The sequence below is a fragment of the Stegodyphus dumicola genome, chromosome 4 (genome assembly GCF_044657685.1).
Source record: "Stegodyphus dumicola isolate Sdum_Otavi_A_Nest chromosome 4, ASM4465768v1".
NCBI classification, from domain to species: domain Eukaryota; kingdom Metazoa; phylum Arthropoda; class Arachnida; order Araneae; family Eresidae; genus Stegodyphus; species Stegodyphus dumicola.
In genome coordinates this window covers 80,480,775-80,505,768 of record NC_140771.1, presented here as the reverse complement: position 1 = coordinate 80,505,768, position 24,994 = coordinate 80,480,775, and the positions used below count along the sequence as shown (strand labels likewise).

Here is a 24,994-nt window from a genome sequence, read left to right as displayed (position 1 = left end):
CTCTGTCTGTCCTGTGAATTATGCAAAGTGCATCAGTGCACCTTTTTTATGTGTTGGCATTGATCTTTTACAATGCTTTATTTTGCAAATGTTTTACACCGGCAGATTTCGTTCCAACGCCATTTATGGTTTTTAATGGGCTGAACAATTTACACAGGAAAAATATAAGTGTTTCCATTCCAAAATTTCGAAATGTTCTCACCGTAAGTATAAACGTGAGAGCTCTATTATTTTCGATCATAACAATCTTGAGCTCATACTTTCAAATAACAATATCTCGAATTTTATTTCGATTGGTTGACCAGATAGGCCTCTAGGGATTAATATATTCGGGAAAATTTTCTTTACAACAATGTATTTATGTATGCATATATGTGTTAATTACATTTTATAATTTTAATTGGAATTATTAAAATATTTATAATTCCAATTATAATTAAAATTAATCTGGAAAACAAAGCAGTTTGATTTTAATATTTACAAAAATTTTTCACTCTTAGCCAATGGCTGTTTACTAACTTCCACGGGAAAGTTTAATTATATTACTTTAGATGTTTTTAATCCAAAATTTTAAAACTGTTTAATTATAATTTACATTAATTAAATATTATAACAATCTTAGTAGCCAATGTGCTAGCTATGAGTTTTGAAAGTACTATTTACACACCTTTTTGTCAAGCAATTGTTTTAAAAGCAGTTGTTTTAAACTTTTCTAAAACTATTTTAAAAGATTATCCTATCAGACGCAAAACGGTGTAGGGCAGTAAACTTTTATCATGTCAATTGAGAGTAAAAAGTTAAAGACAGCGAAAAAAAATTTAAACGGCTAATGAAAGTGAGAAGAAATTATTAAATGTAGTAACAAATAAAAACTACTAATCTTTCTATGTCCAATGCTTCAAATAGAACTTTTCAGTGGGTTAGTATTTAAAACATTAAACTCGGAAGATTAATGAGTGCCGGACACATGGTTCGTTCTTACTGCCATCATACGACGCAAACGCTGTTAATATATTGTTTTCAAATTCAAAATACAATTACTAATAATCACATAATGTCAATAACTATCCCAACAAGTTGTTCGGGATCCTATTAATTAAAAGCAAAGAATAAAAGTAAATTCAAAATCGGATTAAATTGAAAAAGCAAAAATTACAGTAACATAATTTACACAGAGATAATAAGCCTAGGAAAACTGTACAAAAATTCATTCAAATTTTTTTTTCTTTTTTATCAATTATGAAAATGTAAAAATGAGTTTTATAAACACCATTAAAAAGATCGCAGCTCAATTACTTAAAATCCTAAATTGGGGAAAAGACAGCAATTTCCTAAATTGGTAAACTGGATTAAAATCATTATTATTTTTGAGCTGAGCTACTTTTAAATGTAATTAAATTATTATAGCTGAAAACAATAAAAATTATAAAAATTAAAAGGAGCTAGAAAAACCTACGTAGGCAGATTATGTGGCTGTAACTTTAGCGCAAGATTTTTCAATTAAGTATATTTCTTCTATTTGTTTTTCATATATACATATATATGTATCGGTAATTTTGAGTCATGGCCATTTTAACCACAGCTAAACACTGTAATGTGAAATTTTTGTGATAATTATCAATCTTAACTTGTAAATATTCCCTTCCCTAGACCATGGATTTTTCATTAACGAAAACCTCTATGTTTTGATTTTAAATACGAAGTCTGGTAAATCAGTCCTAGTTAATTTTATATTACCCTTTCATTAAGAATACTTTATTTGTTCCTGTCTAGGTTGTGAACCGGAAAAAGTCGAAGAGACTTTTGTGTTTAAGCTGCCTTTAGACAACATCTACACCTGCGGCACCACGAGGATGCTCAATAAATTAACGGTAAGATCATTTGTGTTTTCCTCTCTGAATTTCTAAATGGATACTTTCTAATAATCTGCATCCCCAGTGAAAATTTGTGAGCTCGTTGGCGACTTTGGAAAGCATTCGTGACTAATATTTCGCTATGCTAAATGCGGGAAAGACTACACCTGCAGCTATTTGCAAAATGGCGGAGCACTAAGAATTCCATACAAGAGCAATCAATTAGTAAAATTTGAAAAGCAAGAACTATCGGAGTAAAATACTTTTTTCCAGAAATCCTTTGTCTCGTTCTCTCCATGTATAAAGCGATCTCTTTTCACTTAAAAATCACAGAATAGCGTAGCTCAAGCATCCTTGGAATTCGATATTGCTCACCAGCCAAAACAGATATATACAGTTCTCATACTTGCGTTGTTACTTTGGGCGCCATCTTAGGTTGCCATATAACGATTAGGGTGAGTATTGCTTTGTCTCGTGAATGCTTTTTTCGTGACTTTCGAGGGGGCAAATAATTAGAAATTACCATTATATATATAATAATGCAAAAATCTACTTAATGTAGTGACGCTATGTATGGTGATGTTTATTCTGATGTTCAAAGTAAATCGAAACCCAAGCACATGTTATTCAGGATTACTACATACCGAGGGAATGAGCGAATAATTCAAATGCCGTTACATAATTCACTTATATGCAAGTTAATCCACTTATTTATAACTATGCCATTTATGAATTTGTAATATACTTAAGAGTCCGACTGAGTTAAGTTGGCGTACCAGGCTAGGAATGCTAAACGTAGATCATGCTTGACCATAATTTTTGCCAAAGCCAAACGCGCCTGAAGTTTGAAAATTCAAAATCTCATAGCTACATTAAATCTTGGTGCTTATAAATTTGTGTTTAAAAAGAGTTTCTAATTTTTAAATTCACAGAGTCCTTAACAGTTTCTCGTTTACATTAAGCTTTTTCAGAAAAGAGTCCCCCCCCCGCCCCGGAAAAGTATCTGGAAAAGGAAAAACAACCCTTTCCAAGAAATGAAAATCGGCTCATAAAGTGCTGGAGTTTTTTTAAGAAGGTAGCTTCTGAAATCAAAAGGCTTAGAATAGAATAGCTGTTGCAAATCGTGTATCGAAGAGAACAGTTACGCTCTTGGAGCAAGAAGCTAATATTTCGGCCTATCCGATCTACCCGCAGAAAAATGCTTGATATCTCTTTCCAAGCTTTCTCCATTGAGGCTTTCGGAAGTGGCAACAAATGTGCCAATTTCCGTTCTACATGTGTTCTAGATGAAGAACATCAAACCGTACTATTTCATAAGTTTTCATTTTAGCTGGTAGGGAGATTCTAGTGCATAAAATACACCTATTTCAGCCGAAAAGAAAGACATATTCTTTGCCTGAATACTATACAGTAACTGTGTTAGGCAGAGAGTCATAAAACATTCATTTCCCTATATATGATTTAACATTCTTTTCTACAATGAAAGTCACATGTTTAAAGTCTAAAAATATAACAAGTATATTTTATTAAAATTTGTGACAAGAGTACCAGTCACGATTTTCATGATTCTTTGAACATTATATTTTTAATACAAATGTAATGGTAGTGTAATCCACAAAAGTTTTTATTTTCCTGTTTCGATGAGATTTTTTACTTTCAATATTTCAAATGCTAAGATTTAGAATTGTTAGAAATGCTATATTATACTCAGATTTTAAAACCATCTTTTTTTCTGTATTAGGTATAATCAGGAATTTCATTAATGTTTAATTAAGCATTTATTAAGTTTAAAGGGTGAAAAGTTATTGTGACAACTTCTTAATCATACATCACAGTCACGTGACGTAAGATTGCAAGTTGAGATTTTCCGCTGATGCTGAAAAGGCTCAAGTGAGAATCGTTTTATTTCACCACATCAAGAGAGGCTGAAGTGGTATCATTTCCTAGAAAATCTCTAAGAAAGCCTGAAATGGGACGCAACCGGAAAAAAGGAGACTTAATAAAAATTAAAATGTACTTAAGGAAATTCAAATAAGAAACAGAACTTATCATCAATTTCAGACTATAATTTCTAATTGAAAATCTCAAATCAGCGAGCCACTACGCTTATGCTACCATGGAAGCCTTCGTTCTTTTATTCACATTACATCATGAATATCTCAGATTTCGCGATGTGTCCGGCTTAGTAAAAATGGTACCATTAAGGCGTTTTTCTTCAGGGTTACTTCAAACAAAATTCCTAGAATATAAAAATTATTAAAGTCTGAAACGTAGTAGAACAATTTTCCTAGATTTGAGAATCCAAAGTAGAGTCATAATGAACTGCATTATGAAATGAAAGTTATAATACGATTACAAAAAAAAATACACAAAATGCAAACAAGAATTTTAAATGAAAACAAAATATGTACGATATATACTATAATTGCAGGAATGATTATGTTGTGCTTACAAAGTAATGAACTGAAGATATTTATTTTATGTTTGTTGGATTTTGAGTAAGTATTTTTTGGTAAGAATAGTTCATGCAGGCGATGCATAAGTGAGGGCTAGACACCTAATTGAGATGTAAATTACACGTTTCTTTCTCAAATATACTTCGGAATATTTACCAATAATTAAACATAAGCAGTTAATGATTTTTACGGCTACTTTTTAACATTTTCAATCTAATTTTTCTAACTTAGTTTGCTGTTAAAATAAAAAGCAAGTTGTTTGGCTTTGCTTACTTTTGGAATGATTTCATAACAGAGAACCAAGCCTTTATTTGGTAATGTGTTCACGTGCTTTTTCTGAATTATCAGAAGCTGAGATTTGTGGGCATTAATGAATATTCTCCAATTCACGCACCTGTCTTCAATACTTGACATTAAATTCTGAAATTTTTTGATGGCATGATTTGCATTTGCTGATTTAACTGCCAATGGAGTTTCATCACCATAGAAGCCCATGAAATAAGTTATTCTTTGATTTAGTAAATGAGTCACGTAAAAGAGTTACAGAATAGAGCCTAAAATAACTCTCTGTGGAACTTCAGCCCTGATTTCTCTCAAGTCCGATTGTGTTTTACCAAAAATAACAGTAAATGCTCTATTTACGAGAAAAACTGTAATTAAAAGTATAATTTCATAATGATAATTTATTTGTATCAATTTGTAAATTAGCCTCTCATGCCAAACGCGGTAAAATATTTTATACACGTCCAGCATGAGTAAATCAATATTTTGATTATCACGAAGAGCCGCACCAGTAAGCTCCACAAGACTTGCTTGGTTGCAGAAAGATTTTTCTTGAAACCGAATTATTCAGGCGATACAAGTTTTCTGCAAAGAATGATTCTTTCAAAACATTTTTAAGCCTGATAATAGACATATTGGCCTATAGCCATCCGGCCTGGTTGTATATTTATCAAGTTTGGGTAGCAGGTTGAATTTCACAAATTTCCATTTTTCAGAAAAATATGAAAGTTTCGAACAGGTATTTATTTTGCTATAAAATTTTGCAATAATATTTTAGGCAAGTTTTTTATTGTAACGTTAGAGATATCATCAGAGCTTGGTGATTTTCGAATTTTTAATCTTTTTATGATATTATCAAGTTCGTTTGAGGTTAGAGAATCGGTTCGGTTTTTCACCAAAGGATTATTTAACCATGTCTTAACAAAGTAAGAGGCTTCATAAGGTGAAGCATTAGCTATAAGTTAAGTATTATATGAAGCATTAAGCATTAGGCATAAACCTGACGTCATGGGGGGAAGCATTAGGCATAAACTGCTTTTTTAGGTGATCCGCAAAGACTATTAATTGCCTTCATGTGATAATGAAGCTTTATGATTCAGGGAGATATGCCTGTTACAAATATAGCATTGATAAATGACCAGATGGAAGCTTCTGTGGTATCGAGGCTGATAATTTTACTTTTCCATTTAGCAATTCCAGATTCATTTATATTTTTCTTAATTTGTCTGTTGAGTATAGGATAGGGCGTACTTTTAATGTTCGGATTTTTAGAAACGCCGTGCAATTTTCTAATTTTATTGCATTCAATAGTATATTCTCTGATGTGATAAGGTAGTTTATCTGCAATTGATCTTGGCAGTACGGTGCGTGAAGCCTTCTCTAGTGCAGCATGATGCTATTTGTAAGATTGTCAATTATTAATGGAGTCTCTTTACAATTTTTAGGCCGTTAAAATTTGGAGGATTTTATATAGTAAATTATAAAAAGTCTCCATTCTTTAATTTTAGCAACATAATTTTTTTATTTAGTAGTGTCTAGTGTAACCAAAATAGGGATATGGTAAAAAGTAAATCCATATTTTACTTCTAGTCCTCTGCTGGTTGTGGTACTAGAAGTACACCAAGGAATACAACACTTTGAGGATCGTTTGGGCAAAACATATATTCAGCTGGTACATGAATAGCAACAGGGTGATTAACAATGAAGTCGTGAAGGATTTTCCCATTACTGTTAGTTTTACGCCCCCCCAATCAGAATGCTTACCGTTATAAGATCCCGAGTAAAATGTATCTTCTGAAAGGGATTTAGAGCGTATATTCTCATTGAGTGAATTCGGCGGTAGGTTACATACAGCACTAAAGTAAGTGATTCCAAAAGAAGGTAAAACAGGTATCGTAACAATCTCAAAATAGAATCTTCCTTCGTCTCCTGTGAAACAGGATTGCGAAGAATTCCAGACGCAAATGGGAACTCTTCCTCTGTAGTTTAATCTGTAACATCTGTACATCTATAGCTTCCTATTTTCATATTGCAACTTGACGTAGCAAATATTTCAGAAATTAATGCGATATCTTATATATGTTTAAAAATGGTTATGTTAAGTAACTTTACTAAGGATGCTAAAAGCATTCCAAACTGCTAATCAAATGGGGGATTTTAAATGCGTTTGTATATCCATTAAATTACCTTTGAGCTGAAGAGACATCTTAAAAGCCGATTTGCTTGTTGTCTAAGCTGCTGTGCTAATTGCAAGAGTCCAAAATCCATTAAAAATGAGACTAATGCAGTCAAATTTTCAAAGATAGTTTTAGTTTCGTTTAGAACATCTTAGTTAAGACCAGTTACCATGGAAGCATTACTTCTAACACTGTTTGAAGAACAGAATCGTTTGAAACCATGTTATTCAAACGCTTTCAAAATTGAACAATATAAAGTTTCTGTATGAAACTAAAATGTGCTTATTTGATGTTTTAGAAAAGGAAATTTACAAGTGTAATTTTTACCAATTAAGAAGTCTGAAAACTTGTTTTAGGTAGTTGTGAAGAATATCTTTTGTTTACAATTGAAGAATGTGAGTAATTAGTGCAACATATCAAGCTAATATTATAATATTTTCCTAGATATTAGTAGAAAGGTAACTCAGAAGTTTTTAGATAGGTGAATTCAATATGCACTAGAAACAATTGTTTGCTAGATCTCTAAATTTGAACTGTTTTATTTTCTCAGATGATAATTTGTGGCAATAACTGTAATTTATCTATCGTATAATAAATTTTGGAAAAAAGAAAAATGGAGTTGATGCAAGAACATTATCACGCACTGCTTTTCTGTGATCTTTAAGTAGGGCTAAGTCAAGAAGAATGCCTTCAACGTCTACAGTTAGAACATAGAAACGAAGCTTTATTTCGTGCGATGATATTCAAGTGGTTTACAGAATTTCCTAAAGGTCGAAATTCTCTCCTGTATGAAGATTATACAGAAAGTCTTTTATCAATTATAGTCATAGAAAATGTGTCGGCCGTAAGAAAAATATTAAGTGATAACCACTGTACTTCAGATGATACAGAAAGAACTTAGGCGTTGGATCCGCGGCTATAAATAAAATTATTCTTAAAGAACTGCATAGGAAAAAAATTAGTTCGTCTTTGGAGGCTTCATAAATTAACAGAACGCGGAAAACCAGTCAGTGTTAAAATCGGTAAAGACACCCTTGATTATCTAATGATGGTGGATACTGCATTATTTCTAAAATCATAACTGACAATGAAATGTACATAACTTTTTCTGGCGTTAAAACACATCAAGAAAGTACATACAGAGTGTATTTATGCAATTTTATAACGATTTCCTTAAAGAATTAAGAAAAAAAGTATTTTGGAATAAAAATATCTGACAATAGTTTATCATTTGAGATGAAAAATAATGTCTGCTATTTGCAAATCAATTCTTCTTTCAAAATATTGCATAGAAACAAGCTGTAGATTGAAGGATATGTTCTTGCTCTCGTTGTGAAATTCATGGTATTAAAATTTATAAGTGCAAAATCAGCAACATTATTAATCAGAAAAGGAAACGCGGTCAGCCGTTGCTTTTGCATGGAGTGAAGACTCTAAAAGAACATCCGAGAAAGGTACGTAATGTTTCTAATGTTTCAAAGTTAGGTCATTTGTAACATGAGAAAATTCGCCGACGCTGAAATATATTGCAAATCCTTTAAATATATTTGTAGAAACAATAAGCAAAAGTATAATTCAAAATTTATAACTTGAAAATCGAAGAAACAATGTTCAGCTGCTTTTGCCGAAGTATGTGGCTGAAAGCAGAACAATTTGTATAACCCTGTATGAGAGCTATTTGGCTAGCAGGAGATAACTGGAAATACATTGTGACCCTCGATGCAGCACGGGGTTACCTAAAAACAAAAAAAGGTGTATTCATTATCGAAAACGAAGAGAAAATAATGTACAAGGCCTGGTTCCGTCAATGCAAAGAAAGTTTTAGTAAGAGGTTTATGATTGTGGCAGGATTCTCTTACAATGGAAAACTGAAAGTACGAAAAGTGAGAAAAAATGCTAAATTCAACTTAGTGCATTATGAGGAGAAAGTTTTACTTTCGACATTTACAGAGGAAATTTCATTTTTTTAATCTCAAATATTTTCAAAGAGTGGAACTTCATCAAGACAACGTAACAAGTCATATTTCAAACAGTAGGATAGCATTCTTTGAAAAAATGAAGACTGGGATATTGCATGTACACATTTTCAAAGTCTACTGAGGTTTCATCTGTAGACTACTGTGCCTTTTATCCCTTGGAAAGAGATATTTCAAGCGCAAATCTACCACGATGGATAAACTCTGCAAATTAGCGGACGCGAAATGGAAATTAGTAACCATGGTAATTTTACGAAAAACACTTCTTTCAAATCAAACTTTTTAAAAAGTACTGTTAATTAAACGGCACCGAAATCGTTCTAAAAAAGTGTAAACTCCCTCTGTATGTGTAGTTTAGCACCGTGTAACTGCACGTTTCTGTATAGTTTATATTTATCTTCTTGTTCAATATAGTGAAGAATAACTTAAATGCAATTAATTCTGCTGTAAACATTCGATGAGTCCAGGTTGAAAGTTGTAACACCAGGAGCATAATACTCCTTGTGTTACAACTTTCAACCTGGACCTAGATGAACTTCATTAAGAATTTATGCATTTTCATGAATACATTTTCTTTGCTTTTAATTCAGACTTTCAAATATTTAGAAAACGCAGATATAAAACAGTTTGTTTTGCAATGGCATACCCTTTAGTAATTGGAATTATGAAAGACAGCTGCAAAACTTAATTCCAGGTAAGAACGCTCGTGGGCATTGCGTATATTTTTCGCATGCAATTTTGCAATTTTCGCATGTCTATAAATTTTACCACTGCTGAAAAGTTACATTATTTTAAATATTCTTGAGACACCATTTCGATTTTAAAAAATTCCGCTATACCTACCGCATTCCCAATTATTGTTTACTAATTTTACTCTCCGAAATTCGAGAGGGAAATACTATGGCAATAATTTAATTTTGAAGGGCGTTTATAGTAAGAATGTAATAAATGAAAAGCAGTTACAGATAAATTACAGGTAACTATCCCAATATTGTTTCTTTAAAAAGGAACATACATTCCAATAAAAACACATAGTAATGTTAACATTATAATGTCTAATCTGATATGTTCATTTCTTCTTTTCTGTAACTTGAACCTCGCCCGTTCTTACTGCAATCTCTGCTACCCTTAGTTTTCCAGTCATTCAAAAATAATTACAGAAGATAAATCTTTAATAAATCTAGCTTCATTGTTATTTACCTATAATGTGAATCGCACCCGTTCTTATGGTTGTCTGTGCTAATCCTTAGGCGTCAAATGCTTCATAAATAATTACAGAAGTTGAATATGTATCTGACTTAACGAAACTGTAGACTGAATGTCTGCACGTATTTACCTTGTGATTTCTCGGTACCTCTGCTAGGCTTGCATAAAATTCAACAGTTACTAGAAGGAAAAAGTTCGGCATGACAAAGTTCGGCATCGCTGATAGTTTGCGAGTTTTTTGTTAGTAAGAGGAAAACAAAAAATATGTGGATGAATTCCTTTTAAGATTTAAGGAAGCTTATTCTATGAAAGCACTGAGGATGGTGAAAATGACGTGACTATTTTAAAAATATTCAAAACCTGGCGCTACGATACAGTGTTCGTACGATAATTAGTAACTTTAAATTTTTTCTTCACTTTTGAATGTGGCTGATTTAAGTTTCGGTATTAAGAGTATTTTTGAGTATATGTTTGACTGAAGTGTTATGTAAGTGCCTGTGTCATGAACGTGATGTAAGAGTCATGTAATTTAAATTGAGATGATGTAGTTTCAGCATGTCTGTAAATTTTATCATTGTTGAAATATTTTTTCAGATATACTAGGGACTCCATTTCTTTTCCAACTTTACTTTGACCATTTTCATTTTAAAAAATTTTGCGATTTATAATCCCTTTTTACATTTTTATCACTTCTTTATATAGGTGGAACATATAACTTGCTCCATGAAGATTTATTACGTGAATATCTATTTTAAGGAAAAATTCGTAATCTTACGTGTAGTAAAGAAAGAAGAATCGTATATCTTCAATTTTCATTTGAAAATTGGTATTCATTTCTTTAGAAATGGCCTGCAATGAATTAATCAAAACGAGAAATAGCCCAAATGAATATTTCATGTGGAAACACCACTGGGAAAAATGGCGAGTGTGAATCCCAGATTTATGTGACAAGTCGAAGAAGCTTTAACGTCTCTGATGATTCATGATAATTAGGCAGGTAGGATTTAAAATCCATATATCTGCCAAGAAAGGTAAGGGATTTCTTGCAAACAGATGTCGAGAGTTAAACATCATCATTCAAAAGAAAGCAGCTGCATTCGTCTCTCCAGAGGCTTAGCTTTTCACGCAATTTAAGTGTTTTTACGTCTCTGAGCTAGAACACAGTTTCAACTTGAAAAAGACCCTTGCGAGAATTTTTAGCGAGAAATTTCATGTCTACGATAGCATTATTCTTGTTCTGTTGCATGACATTTATATCTTATTCTCAGCGAGGATATGTAATTTTTATCTTAAATCAAGAGATGACTGCGGTGAAAGAATATTCGGTGGTAGATGGCTGAGAATTTTATTCTTTTGATATATTTCCCTTCTCTTGATTTATAAGTTAACGAGTTATGTTCGAAGTACTCTCCTTGTTGAACAACTATTCGTATTACTTACGAATTGTATGAGGGAAAGCTTTCCGACGTTTGTGCTAAAATTTCATACGCAACAAGGTTCAAGATGTAAAACTATTCAGGAAAGGGGAAAGGAACTTTACATTCTCTCTAATCTGACTGTCTCATAGTATATTTGTTACCGGCGATGTATGACAACTGGCATTCTAGAGAATGACTACGCAGTTTCTAGAAGGCCGAAAACTATATTTGTTACCGGCGATGTATGACAACTGGCATTCTGGAGAATGACTACGCAGTTTCTAGAAGGCCGAAAACTAGCCGATGTATAAAACGATTAACATTTTATATATTTTCTAAACATTTTATAGTATACCAAAACGTCTTCAGCTCGTTATGAATATTCAGCTCGTCATATATTTAATACTTTCATACATAATCTATACATTTTATACATGCATTAAATAATCACATATATATTCACACATTGCTTTCTTTAATAAGAAAGGCATACATTTTGTTTTGCGCAACTATAACGTCTCTTTACGTATTTTGAATAAAGGATTTTTTAATTTCATTATTTTTCAAAATAATATTTGTGTTTTGGAGAAATGCACATCTTTTAAATAAGAGCATTATTAAGACCTTTTCTCATATTTTGCCTAAATAGCATTTGTCTTCCTGGAGAATGCCTAGTTTTAGCATACATAACTCCTATTTCATACGTTTCCTAAAAACACCAGACAGTCTACAAAAATGCCTACGTATTCTATAGGATGGCGTTATATTTCATACATTGCTGTTAACATATATACCATATATTCTCGCGTAATTTCCCCTTAGCATATTTTTCTCTCTCGTTTTTATCTCGTTTTATCGTAAATTAAAAAAAAAAATATTCGCGTAATTTCCACTTTCTATTGCGCTCAGAGAACCAAACTCCGCTGAATTTGAAAATGAATTCGTCTTACTCACAAATCCTCACGAACTATCTGTGAAGGTTAGGCCGAACCTTCCTCTTCTAAATGTTGAATTTTATGAAGCGTTACCAAGCAAACACAAACTGCTACCAGCGACTTAGCGATAAGGTTACAAAACACTGGTAGTTCGACTTGGGTTTGATTAGGGACGAACTTCCTGTCTCCATGGACGTTTTACTGGTTTTCCTCATGTGTAACATGGATACGAGGTAGTTTCCCTTTGAAAGTCCTTTACGAAATCATCTCTTCCTTTAGCTAGCGCTAGCATGCTTTGCCATAATCAAATAAACCAAACCAGACAGAACTAACATTCATCGTACGATTTCACCGAATGGGCTGCACATTCAACTTCTCTAATTGCAATCTTCTGCAAAAAAATCGAAACACCAAGAAGGACTTTTGCGATCGTGACGAAATTTGGTGTGCAAAAACATCTTGATCGAACATGCAAATGATTAAAGTTTCAAGACAAATGAACATGAATTGTGATCATAGCGCGCAATTCGCAAAGTATAAAACCAGTAGCAGAAGCAGAAAATTTATCTTTTTATGTTGCTGCCATTGTAATTCCGCAAAGAAGCAATTAGAAATGCCATTACAACGATAAACACCTTACACATAACTAAACGACTTCGAAGGTCGTCGCATTGCGTGAAGCTGGGTGGTCACACCGAACAATAGGCCGCCATTTGCAGCGTACAGACATAACTGTGCAAAGTTGTTGGCAGCAATGGTTGCTACAAGGAAACTGCTGACGAAATGTAGGCTCTGGAAGGCCAAGGAGCACAAATGCGAGGCAAAATAGGATGATTGTTCGCCAGGCCCGAACCGCCCCAACGCTATCATTGTCTACTATTCAGCGCATTACAGCCACGTCTATACCTCCCTTGTTACCGTCCACTATCTCGCGGCGCTTGTCTGAGGCGAGGTAACACTCACAGAGACCTTTGACCCCAAATATCGGCGGAGTCGTTTGGTATCGCAGCCGATCATCATGGCTGCTACCACACTGGCATCATATGGTGTTCAGCGATGAATCTCGCTTCACTTTTGAAGCAGATGATCACCATGTTCGTGTCTGAAGAGGACGAAGCCAGCGATCCCAATCAGCCTTTGTTTTACAAAGGCATACAGGCATAACCTCTGGTGTTATGGTGAGGGGCGTTATTTCTTATGACAGCAGGTCATCTTTAGTCATCCTCCGTACATCTTTAACAGTTCAACGATATGTTGATACCATTCTGGTTGCATTACCCTTCATGGCACGTCATCCTGGGGCCATTTTCCAACAAGATAATGCCAGGCCACATACCGCTCGCATATCTCTGGATTGTCTCCGTGCAGTTGATACTCTTCCTTGGCCAGCAAGGTCACCATACCTTTCACCAATCGAGCATGTCTGGAACATGGTAGACCTCCAGATTCGGGCACCACAAAATATCGCAGATCTGGAGAGACAACTGATGAATGCCTGGCAGAATGTGTCGCAGGATGACATTAGGAACCTCTACCACTCCTTGCCTCGACAAATTCAAATATGTATTGTGCGAGGAGCGGTTCAGCCAACTACTAATTCGAACACTCAATGGGCGATAGTGAGCCATGAACAGGTACTATGACCTTGATTTTTTAATGATTTTATTATCTGTTTATGAGCTATACACATATTCAATTTCATCAAAAACCACCACTTCCTTCATAGAGATTCGACTTTTTTTTCCCTTCAAAAGAGTGTATTTGCACATGATTTGAGGCCTAACAGATACAATAATAACAAAAGACGAGATTCTAGTTATAAGAAAGTGGAAATGAAGAAATCTTAATGTATATCGTAATGTTAACATTACTATGTATTCTGAATGGAATGTAGGTTTTTCTTTTAAATAAATAATATTATGATAGTTATCTGATTTGTACCCATAACTACTTTTCCTTTTTGATACTCTTAGTGTTACCGCGTCTTTCGGAAATTGTTTCCCGTAATATTTCTCCTCTCTATTTTCGGATAATAAAATGAGTAAAAAAAAAGGAAAGCGGCATATATTATGTATAAAGTATATATAATATATGTAGAATAGTAGACAATGAGTTACAAAAATAAGTTATCAGCATTATAATCGATATACGTGGTCGTTCAAAAAGCAGGCATTGGGGTATACGATAATGTTTAGCATTATAAGCTTCTATGCGACATTTGAAAAGACAGGATCTGATGTGCACCTTGGTATGCTTTATAGGTGGTATACACTGAAGTGACAAAAGTCATGGGATACCTCCTAATATTTTGTCGGTCCTCCTTTTGCTGGCGAAGTGCAGCAACTCGACGTGGCATGGACTCAACAAGTCGTTCGAAGTCGCCTACAGGAATATTGAGCCATGCTGCCTCTATAGACGTCCATAATTTTGAAAGTGTTGACGGTGCAGGGTTTTGGGCACGAACTGACCTCTCGATGATGTCCCATAAATGTTCGATGGGATTCATGTCGGGCGATCTAGGTGGCCAGATCATTCGCTGGAATTATCCAGAATGTTCTTCTAACCAATCGCGAACAATTGTGGCCCGGTGACAAGGTGCATTGTCATCCATAAAAATCCCATTGTTGTACGTGAAGTCCATGAATGGCTGTAAGTTATCTCTAAGTAACTGAAGGTATCCATTTCCAGTCAATGATCGGTTCAGTTGCACCAGAGGACCGAGTCCTCTGGTGCAACTGAACCGATCATTGTAAAAACAGCCCAGACCATTATGGAACCACCACCAGCTTGAACAGTGCCTTGTTGACAACTTGGGTCCATGGCTTCGTGGGGTCTGCGCCACACTCGAACCCTACCATCTGCTCTTACCAACTGAAATCGTTACTCATCTGACCAAGCCACGGTTTTCCATTCGTTTAGGGACCAACCGATAAGCTCACGAGCCCACGAGAGTCGCTGCAGGCGATGTCGTGCTGTCAGTAAAGGCACTCGAGTCGGTCTTCTGCTGACATAGCCCAAGGAAGACAAATTTCGCCGCACTGTCCTATCGGACACGTCCCTTGTACGTCCCACATTGATTTCTGCGGTTATTTGACGCAGTGTTGCTTGTCTGTGAACATTGACAACTCTACGCACACGTCGCTGGTCTCGGTCGTTAAGTGCAGGTGGTCGGACACTGCGCTGTCCAGGGTGGGATGTTATGCCTGAAATTAGATACTCTCAGCACACTCTTGACACTGTGGATCTCGGAATGTTGAATTCCCTAACGATATCCGAAATGGAATGACCCATGCGTCTAGCTCCAACTAGGATTCCGCGTTCAAAGTCTGTTAATTCTCGTCGTGCGGCCATAATCACGTCAAAGCCTCTTCACATGAATAACTTGAACACAAATGAAAGCCCTGCCAAAGCACTTCGCAATTATACAATCTCTACGCGATACTACTGCCATCTGTATATTTGCATATTGCTATCCCATGACTTTTGTCACTTGAGTGTACGTTATCGATTGAAAGCCAAACATTCGGGAACATATTATTTTTTAGACATATGCAACATTCGGGAGCATGGTATTTTATAAGCATACGTGCTTTATAATCGTATAAAAATAAGCTACACACACTGCAAAATTTATTCGATGGGACTCTGTTAAAAGCGATATGGATCCGTAAAGTGAGGATATGCTATAAGGGGTATAAGTCTAATCTGAAAAGTGTTACGCTGCACAAGTGATTAGGTGAAAAAACGGGAATAAGTAATAGCGGTCTAATGTGTTATAAGGGATATAGGTAATAAGCAGTGTCAGCTAAATTTATATTTTCCACAATATATGTTTGAATTTTAAGCTTTTATGTCTTATAAATATTATAAACACATTTATAACAGTTATAAAAATTATATTATAGGGCCTCATACTCTTTTGGTAACATAAACTAGATCTCTACTAGAACTCTAGAAGACGTAAGCAAACTTTCGCTATGTCTTGGAAATTGCCAAATAGACTTGAGGTGTAAAAGGCACTTTGATTAAAATCAGTAGATTAAAAGAAGGCAGTTATTCCTGCTTAGAGAACCAGCCAGCATTTATGGCGTAATTCAAAAATAAAGACTATGTAACTATATATAAATCTTTACCATCATAATTCATTAATTGAACCATGTAAAAGTTAGCCCAAAGGCACCGTGCGCAATTTGGCTCAGACATAATATCGGCGTGACAATCGTAATCGCAAGAATAACGCAACATGAAAGGTTAGCTGGATCTTTAGCAGGTGGAACGCGCTCTGAATCTACGCTCTAAAAACCTTCCTTTAAATACTTTCTTTTTCTACCTTATTTGAATACACGCGAACTAGAAATTAGCATTCTGGCAGAAAAATGATGAGCGAGAAAGACCGTAAAGTTATTTAACATAAAACGTGTGGCTATTAAAACTAAGTAAATTCTGATCTCTTTCCCTGCAGAATTTAAGTGTAGGCAACAAAGGTATTTAATGACCCCCTTAAGGACTTTACTTATAACTAACTATGAGCCAATTTCTTACAAGGACATTGAACTTACTATGGCTAAACCTAATTTTGCATCTATGTGAGGAAGTTTTGGATCTTGACACGATTCAGTTTTGATAAATATGCTCCAAATTTTATATAGAGATATAATGAAAGAGTTTACATACATTTATGTTATTTTAAACTGAAGGTATGAGGCAAAAGTAAAAGACTACTTGAGTTCTCTAGGTACCGGCAGTTTGAAGTAAATGTTAAGAAAATGAAAGACAATAGATCAAAATGAAACGTTTATGAGGCTAAACTCCAGCAGAATGGCTCAATGAAATTTTAGTGTTCAGGAAATGAATAGTCGTACAAGATTCCTTTGAGCTACTAAGCTCTTCTGAAGAAGACATGTTAGCTATACAAGATGCTGAAATTAGGAAAATGAAAATATCAACAGATTAAAGTTATTGTTGGCACCAGAACTGAAGCAGCTGCATTAGACGACAGAATAAAGAAGCGAAACATTTAGAAGCATCAGGAACCAACGAGCCAAACACCTGCTATGCGATAACACTACAATGCGATATTTGTGTAAGACTAGAAAGAAAACTACAGCCAAGTAACATGCGAGAAATATCACGAGCTAAACTTATTTCACTAACATGAGTATTTTAACAGAATCTGAATATTAGAAGAAAGAATTTTGCATGCAGGTGGTCACTCATTGCTTGATGCAACGTTACTGAAGGGAAGATTTTGATTATGAAGGTAAAAGATAGCTGTCGCGAATAACGGCAGTTACAAATCTTGAAATTTTGCAAAAGTTTTAACCTGAATCCAGCGGAGTCCATCCCCTCCACGACCACTAAAATTTCAACAGGTTCACCCACTGGTTATGTAAATGATGATCTCTGCCTAGGATTACTAAGGTATTATTGCGAACAATGTGGAACGTAAAAAATGTGTTTCATATGCAAAATGTGTAACTGAAACATTTTAGTGTAAGCGGTTACAAAATATGTGAAGAAAACTGCCTAAAAATGATTTGCTTAATTGTTGAGGATAAAGAATAAATTTCGAAGGACACCTGTAAAAGGACTAACTAGAAATTCCCCAGATTTCAAACTCTTCTCCAAACTGAAAGAGCCCCCGCGTGGACAGCGATTTTCCCCCGTTTTTTTTTCTCTTTTTTTCTTCCTTCTTTCTTTCTATTTCTTTCTCTTTTTTTCTTCCTTCTTTCTTTCTCTTTTTTTCTTCTTTCTTTCTTTCTCAATAAAAGGAAGGCTTTCTGTATAAAACTAGTATCCTAGAAGGAATAGAAAATATTCCAAGAAAATAGAAGACAACTACTATTGTGGAATAAGAGGTGTGCTCAAAAGCAATTTAAGTAGGAACTGCCTGAATTAAAACTAACGTTACTTTTACATGCCTTCGTACTATATATCCCGATGGAAATTATCTGCTATAAACGTCTACATGGTTGTGATAGTAATTGGCAGAAATGAAACTATTTGCAATTCTGTTTATCACTCTGACGATAAACTCGAGATGGACAATTTGAAATCGATTACATACATAATATAATTTAAGGTATCAAATTATTAATTAATAAAGAAACACGTCATTATTGAATGATTTCTGTTTTAAAATGCAGTTTTGTGTCAGAAATTAAGCTACCGTTTGTTGAAAGCGTGTAGCATCTAAGACACCAAAGAGCCGCAAGGTCGCGAGACGCAGTTTGGCCATGTCTGCCATATTCCAAAAAACATAACTTCAGGTCTACTAGTGGCCGAGCGGAAAACCAGCTGAATTTTGATAATTCGATCCAGATTCAATCCCCGGCAAACGAGCTCGGAGCATGGAAGTTTTCACACTTTTTCCAGTACAGTGACTTCTGTCAGTTACTATACAGTGACTCAATAAAGTATTGAACATAAGAAACTTTCAAACATTTAGTGTAAAAAGTCAGTTATTATTCCAAAGCTTAATATTTTTCATTGCTTTCTGTGTTAAATCTGTTACGAGGAGTAATATTAAATAACGCATATCAAAAATGAGACATTTTAAATCCCCTGTTTTTTAATAAAAAGGTATTGAGGCATTGCGGTACATAAATATTATCAATATCCATTTCTTGCAAGCTTTCTTGTAAAACACCTGGAACAATGTTTCCAATCCTGGAATAGTTAGATTTAAAGATTATGTTTAAGATCTAGGAGATGTTACTACTACATGGGTGGAAGAAAGTGAAATTTCTTTTGGTGCAAACAAGCTTACAATTTTTCATTGGAATCATGAAGATCTGAGAAGAAAATAGCTGAACTACTGAATTCAAAATAAAATTTACAGTTTAGTTTAATTTTGAAATACTGCAGAACAAATTTGCTTGAAAACACGCAGCATGAACAAGGCAACCAAGGAGATTCATTGAACACGAAGAAAAGTGTAGCTTTAGAAATATAATTTAGAATTGTAAAACCAGTGAATTAAGAGTCACTGTAAATGCACAACGAATATTTATCAAAGCTAATAATGCAGAAAATGGCAGTAATTTACTTTTTATGCTGAATTAACTAGAAAAATTCATTTTACAGTAAAGCGAATCGAAGGACATGATTATAATTCACTAAAATGTCTCAGAAAGTTTTGAATTTGGCTATGCTTGCAAGAAAGAGAATTTAATATTTTGGGAGTGATTAAAATCAAATGATATAGCGGAAACCCAGTACTGAACTGCTAATGAAGAATCATACTCCTTCAGTAAAGTATGGCGTAGGTAGCTTATATGAGTGCTTGCGGAGTTTAAATTTTACGTTTTATTGATAGTAAAACTCGTAGTTTTAAGTATTTTAATATCTGAAAATAAAATTCGAAGTAAAGCTCACAAAAAGGGGCACATTGTCACATTAAAACTTTGTCAAGAGCATGATCCAAAGCATTAATGCTCACGTTTGCAAACTGTGGATTTTATATACCTAAATGTTTATATGCCTATCCCCAAGATATCAAAACGCTTATGTGTAGTTCAGATTTCAGTCCTGTTGATCATATTTGGGGTCATTTGCATGAGAGAATTAATAATAATAATCATAAATTTCTGACAGAAATGCCTTTAGAAGAAAACTGCCGTTAATTGGTAAAAATAGAAGCAAATCTGAATTGCAATCTTATGACATCCATGCCTAGAAAATTCTGAAGTCATCAAAAGAAAGGCAGCCCTATAGCAATTTTTATAGTTTTTAATATGTTTGTGTAGTCCAATACTTTTCTGATTATACTTTCGCATTTGTTCAAGAAAAGGGTTAAAGTTAATATATATTTAATTTTATTTTTTAATTAATTTTAAGGTTTTTCAGTTTTAATATTTTAAGGCTTTTCAGTTTTGATATTTTAAGGTTCAACCAGTCTTATTTAATAAGTTCTTTAATAAAATAAAATAAGACAATTTAGAATTTCGATGGTCGAAAACGTTTGCTACCGTCGAAAGATAAAAATTGCTGGAGATCCCGCCAAAATTGCTTTAGTAGTTTTGCGGAATTCTAAAAGAGTTAATGCCTTTTTAGTAAACAATCAGTACTCGAAACTTTTCGTTTTCGCGGATTTCTACGAACATCATTTCTACGATTTCTTCGATTTCTACTATAACAAGACTCTCCGATTTTACCGGAAACTTTTTATCAGCAATTTTTCCGATCTATTTACTGCTTCGTGGTAAATATTCAGCTGACTATATTCGTGTATATTAATACACTTTTTTGATAGTAGAATCCTCTAACGCTGCCAAGAATCCTCCCTTTGCTATTCTGTAGGAGGCACTGCCAAGTTTTAGTTACTTTGTTTACAATAAAAGAAATGCAGCATCAACAGTTTAATTTACATCTTTGTCAAAAAAAAAAAAAAAAAAAAAAAGGAAAACATGGCTTATCGAGAATGTATCGGAGTTATATGAAACAGAAGGACAAATATTTTGAGTATGTTGTTATGTGACGCCTAACTGTAATAAGCACTCAGTCGCACAACTTGGTGACAGTTATGCGGTCGAAGGTAAAGTACTCAAATGTGTCTAAGGCGCTGCTTGGGGTGCCCTAACACATTTATTCCTGTACTCCCCGGTACTGCATGAAAATGGAACAGGACTCTGTAATTAGCTGCTGAAGGTGAGAGTTAATGCTGCAAAAATCAGTATGTTCTTAACAGAAACTAATTACCAGAATTCAATAAATAATGTAAAAAATGACAAGATGACTAAGAATGAATCGCAGAATAAATGACTACTGAGTCGCTATGATGTGATTGATGTTGGTGGAAAACAAAAATAAACACATTTATCCTGTTAAGGAAGGCATCAGTGTTGAGTTATTGCTTTTGCCTAAATTGCATATGTCTTTCCATATCAGTGGTTATAATTCTTATTTAACTCATGCACCTCTTTCACCATTGCTAAAATATCATGCCTTCTCTCTTTCCAAAACTCGAAAAATACACATACACCTTTTTTGAGATTAAGATTATTTTCTAACGTGTTTTATAAATAAAACAACAAAAAGTATAGAAAATGTTGGGTAAATGCCAAAACGTGAGTAGAAGTAGTTTGTTTTATATTCATGAAACTAAACTTATAGCTAAACAAAAGGCTGATCGCATTTCTCCCCCTGAAAATATAAAATCCCCCTACTGGAAAATTTTTCACGGGTTCAGAAACCTTATTCTATAGAATGGTTAGGTATTACATACAATGCGTGGGAAGTTGTATAGCACGTTCAAATACCCTATGTGGAATACCGGCGTTTCATACATTGCCAGTATGGATCATTAAAAAACAAGACGCGGCAATAATGTGTCTCCCAACTGCAACTGTTAAATTAAATGTATTGTTCTTAATCTTTTCTAACCATGCTCTTATTTTCAAACTGCGTATTGCCAGTAAAAAGTTTGTGAAGTGTATCATTTTATACCGGTCTTTGTTTATTGAAGTTTAAGAAACATGTTTCAGAAACATTTTACCTGACTAAGATAAAACCTTTGAATGAGCGATGACAAAATGATCGATGGTATGCTTTATCGCTGGAAATATGAAATATGCGCCTAGATAAAGAGAATATTTTAGTTTCAGATAAAGAGATTTAGATTTTCTACATAAATTTGTTTAACACATATTGCAGTGCAACGGGACAGATACCAAAACTTTTACAAAATATCGCATATTTGCATTATTTTTTATTTCCTCTATAAAACCGCTCAACTGAATAATGCAATATCTCATTGCAAATGGATTTCAAATTGACGTCAGCGTTATTAGCACCTATTTCCGAATGTTGTTTTATTGCAAGTGGCAGTACAGTAAGTTTATATTTATTAGTTTTCAATTGTTTTTTTTATTTTTGTTAACTTCAAAGATTTCAGAATGAGTTTTCATTTGGATTTATAAGGAAACTGAAAATATGAGATTGAATAGAAAGAGGTTTGCTTTGTTATAGCGTTCTTAAATAAGGAAAACATATTCAAGAACTATAATTAGCCTTTAACAATCTTATTTTTATCAACTTCACAACTTTCATAAACACTCGCAGCCAGTATTTTATGCACAATCTCACATAACAAAACCATTCAAATGTCTCTTGACGCGTGCGCAGAAGCAAGGACTGGGATGCGTGCGTAGACGGAGCGGATTATTTCTGCGAAAGACATTTAGATATCACTTTGTACATTCTATTTATGTCCGTCATATGTATTTTGTACTTCACGAAAATTGCCATGCGGTAACGTGAGAGAAGAGAGGTATTTTTAACCACTTTCACATTCGAATGAATTATTTTAATTAAGGTATTACACATGGCTACTATATGTTTAAGTTAGATTTCAGCTTTGAAGGGAATACCCCGAGAATGGAACCTTAAGGCATCGCTACATCAACATCGCAAGAGGACTTAAGAATAAATTTAATAGCCTCCATTCTGTGAAATTGTTACAATCACGAACGTCGGCACCTTATTTATTCCACATTGCTTAGGGCAACTTTTAGGTTAGGTTAAGAAAAGCCACAAGGGCTCTCTGCCTAAATGAAGAAATGCCTTCGTGGAAATATTTCTGAGGAAACCTGGGTCGTGTTTACGTTATACATGAGGAAAACCTACCATGCAGCTAGTTCATTCACCTGGTTTCGAACCATTAAATGTCGAATCATTAAGAACCATTAAGTAAGTTCGAACTGTTCGTATTCAGCGAAATTAAACATTACGCCACTTATGCGGGCCGAACTTAAAACAAATGAGTCAATGCCCAGTAACTTTGGTTATAAAGATCCAGGGTGGGTAGTAATAATCAAAGAAGTTTATAAGAAAATATCGTATTCCCCGTGCGTGCTTTGATAGTGTAAAAGGTAGGATACTGAGCTAGCAAATGAAGGATCCGTAGTTTGACGAGGTAATACTGACAAGGATATACTTAACTTTTCATATTTTTTGTTCTAAAACCTTCAAAAGATTCCTCCCACTAAATTACATAAAATAGGGACTCATGTTTAATTGAACTTTATGGGGGGGGACTTATATGATTTTAACTGTTGCAGTGAAGAGTTTGAAAAGTTATTGGACAAAAGAGATTCCAAACTTATTGTGCTGTCTTATTTTTGGTGCAGTTTTCTAGTCTTCTTTTTTAGTCTTTTGTCATTCTTCCAAAAGCTTTTTCAACGAACACAACTGCATTTGGGAAAAGAATATCGATGATAAATTAATATTAATAGTGCTATTTTTAAAACTAAAATTAATCAAACTGAAGTCAAATTATCCATGAGTTCTCGATTCAAGATTGCCACTGATTAATTTTGACAGTTAAATGTCATCTCATAACCAGTAGCAACGTAATGATGAAAGCAGTTGAGATCAGCTATTTTTTCTTTTTCCGTTTAAGACCGAGAGATTTCTCGGAGATATATTTTCATTCTTTCATTAAGAAATACAATCTTCAAATAAATTTGGCGATTTGTGAGGACCTCTCGAAACTGTTATGAAGAAAGATAATGCTGCCAGGCGCGGTAGGAAAGGATCTTTTGTGTCTTATTGGAAATGGCGGAAGTAATGCGTTAAAACTTCATAATTTGTGGGATTTAACTATGAATCGAATTTTATAGGGTTTTGTTTTAAATTTTGGCTCTAAGAATGAGTAGTATCTGTTAAAAAAGATATGACAAAGGAAAAATAGTTTTGAATTTAAATTTTAGTGCAATTTAAATCGGAAATTACGAATTGAAGCGATATCTACCGTGCACTGGGTTGTGTCAAATCCAAGGGAATGCATTTTTAAAGTTCTATAACTTATGTTTAAAAAAGATTATCCATACCAACTTACTAAATATAACAAGACATAGAAATGCACAGCATTAGTTAGGTAAGTTAAATTCAACGCTGACAATATTATTCTAATAATTCCCACGAAATTTGGAATTTTTACTTTAATAAAAATAAGGATTTGAATTATTATTTATCACTCCAAATATCGGTACTTTTTTAGAATGTAACATTTAGCAATGTTTTTAATAGGTCGGGTTTAGCAAAGTTTCTTATTAGGTGGGTACAGCAATGATTCTTCAATTGAGGGAATGCAGAAAAGGGACCATAATAAATTGTTTATTCAATTCTGAATATGAGAAGGAAAATATAAATATTAATTTATTATTTAAAAATATCATTAGACAAAGAACATAATATTAAGTTATTTAACTATATCAATATTATTCTAATAGCGTTTTGGAAAGTCTTTAAACGTTCTACGGTGAATAAAAAAATATTAAAACATTATTAATTATTATTCCAATTGCTATGTTTTTAAGCATCAAAAAACCATCAGTGTATCGATAATGATAAAGAAAGGGGGAAATAGAGAAAAGGAAAGAGCAATAGGGAACTTATTTGATTCTAAATAAGAAAAAAGAAAATCTAAACATCTATTATCTAAAATTCTATTATTTTATAATTTAAATATATATTATTTAAAAATACAGTTAGGAAGAGAATATAATGTTAGGTTGCTCAAATATATTTTATGAATAATAAAGTATATATATCTTATTAATAATAAAGAAGAATAACTTAGTATTTTAATTAATGAAAGTCATTGTTATCTTATGCTTCTGTTCTGATAAGTTAATTATTGGCGCTATATGTAGAAATACACCTTGTATAATATAATACGAGTTTTCTG

General features: G+C 33.8%; 1 protein-coding gene across 1 annotated transcript in view; it reads left to right on the top strand.

The window, feature by feature from the left end:
- Positions 1 to 24,994, top strand: part of LOC118187171 (uncharacterized) — a 732,208-nt gene that overhangs the window by 613,521 nt on the left and 93,693 nt on the right. The window contains exon 4 of the mRNA XM_085815129.1: positions 1,774 to 1,871. Within this exon, the coding sequence (XP_085671255.1) occupies positions 1,774 to 1,871 (98 nt within the window). The remainder of the gene's footprint in view (positions 1 to 1,773; positions 1,872 to 24,994) is intronic.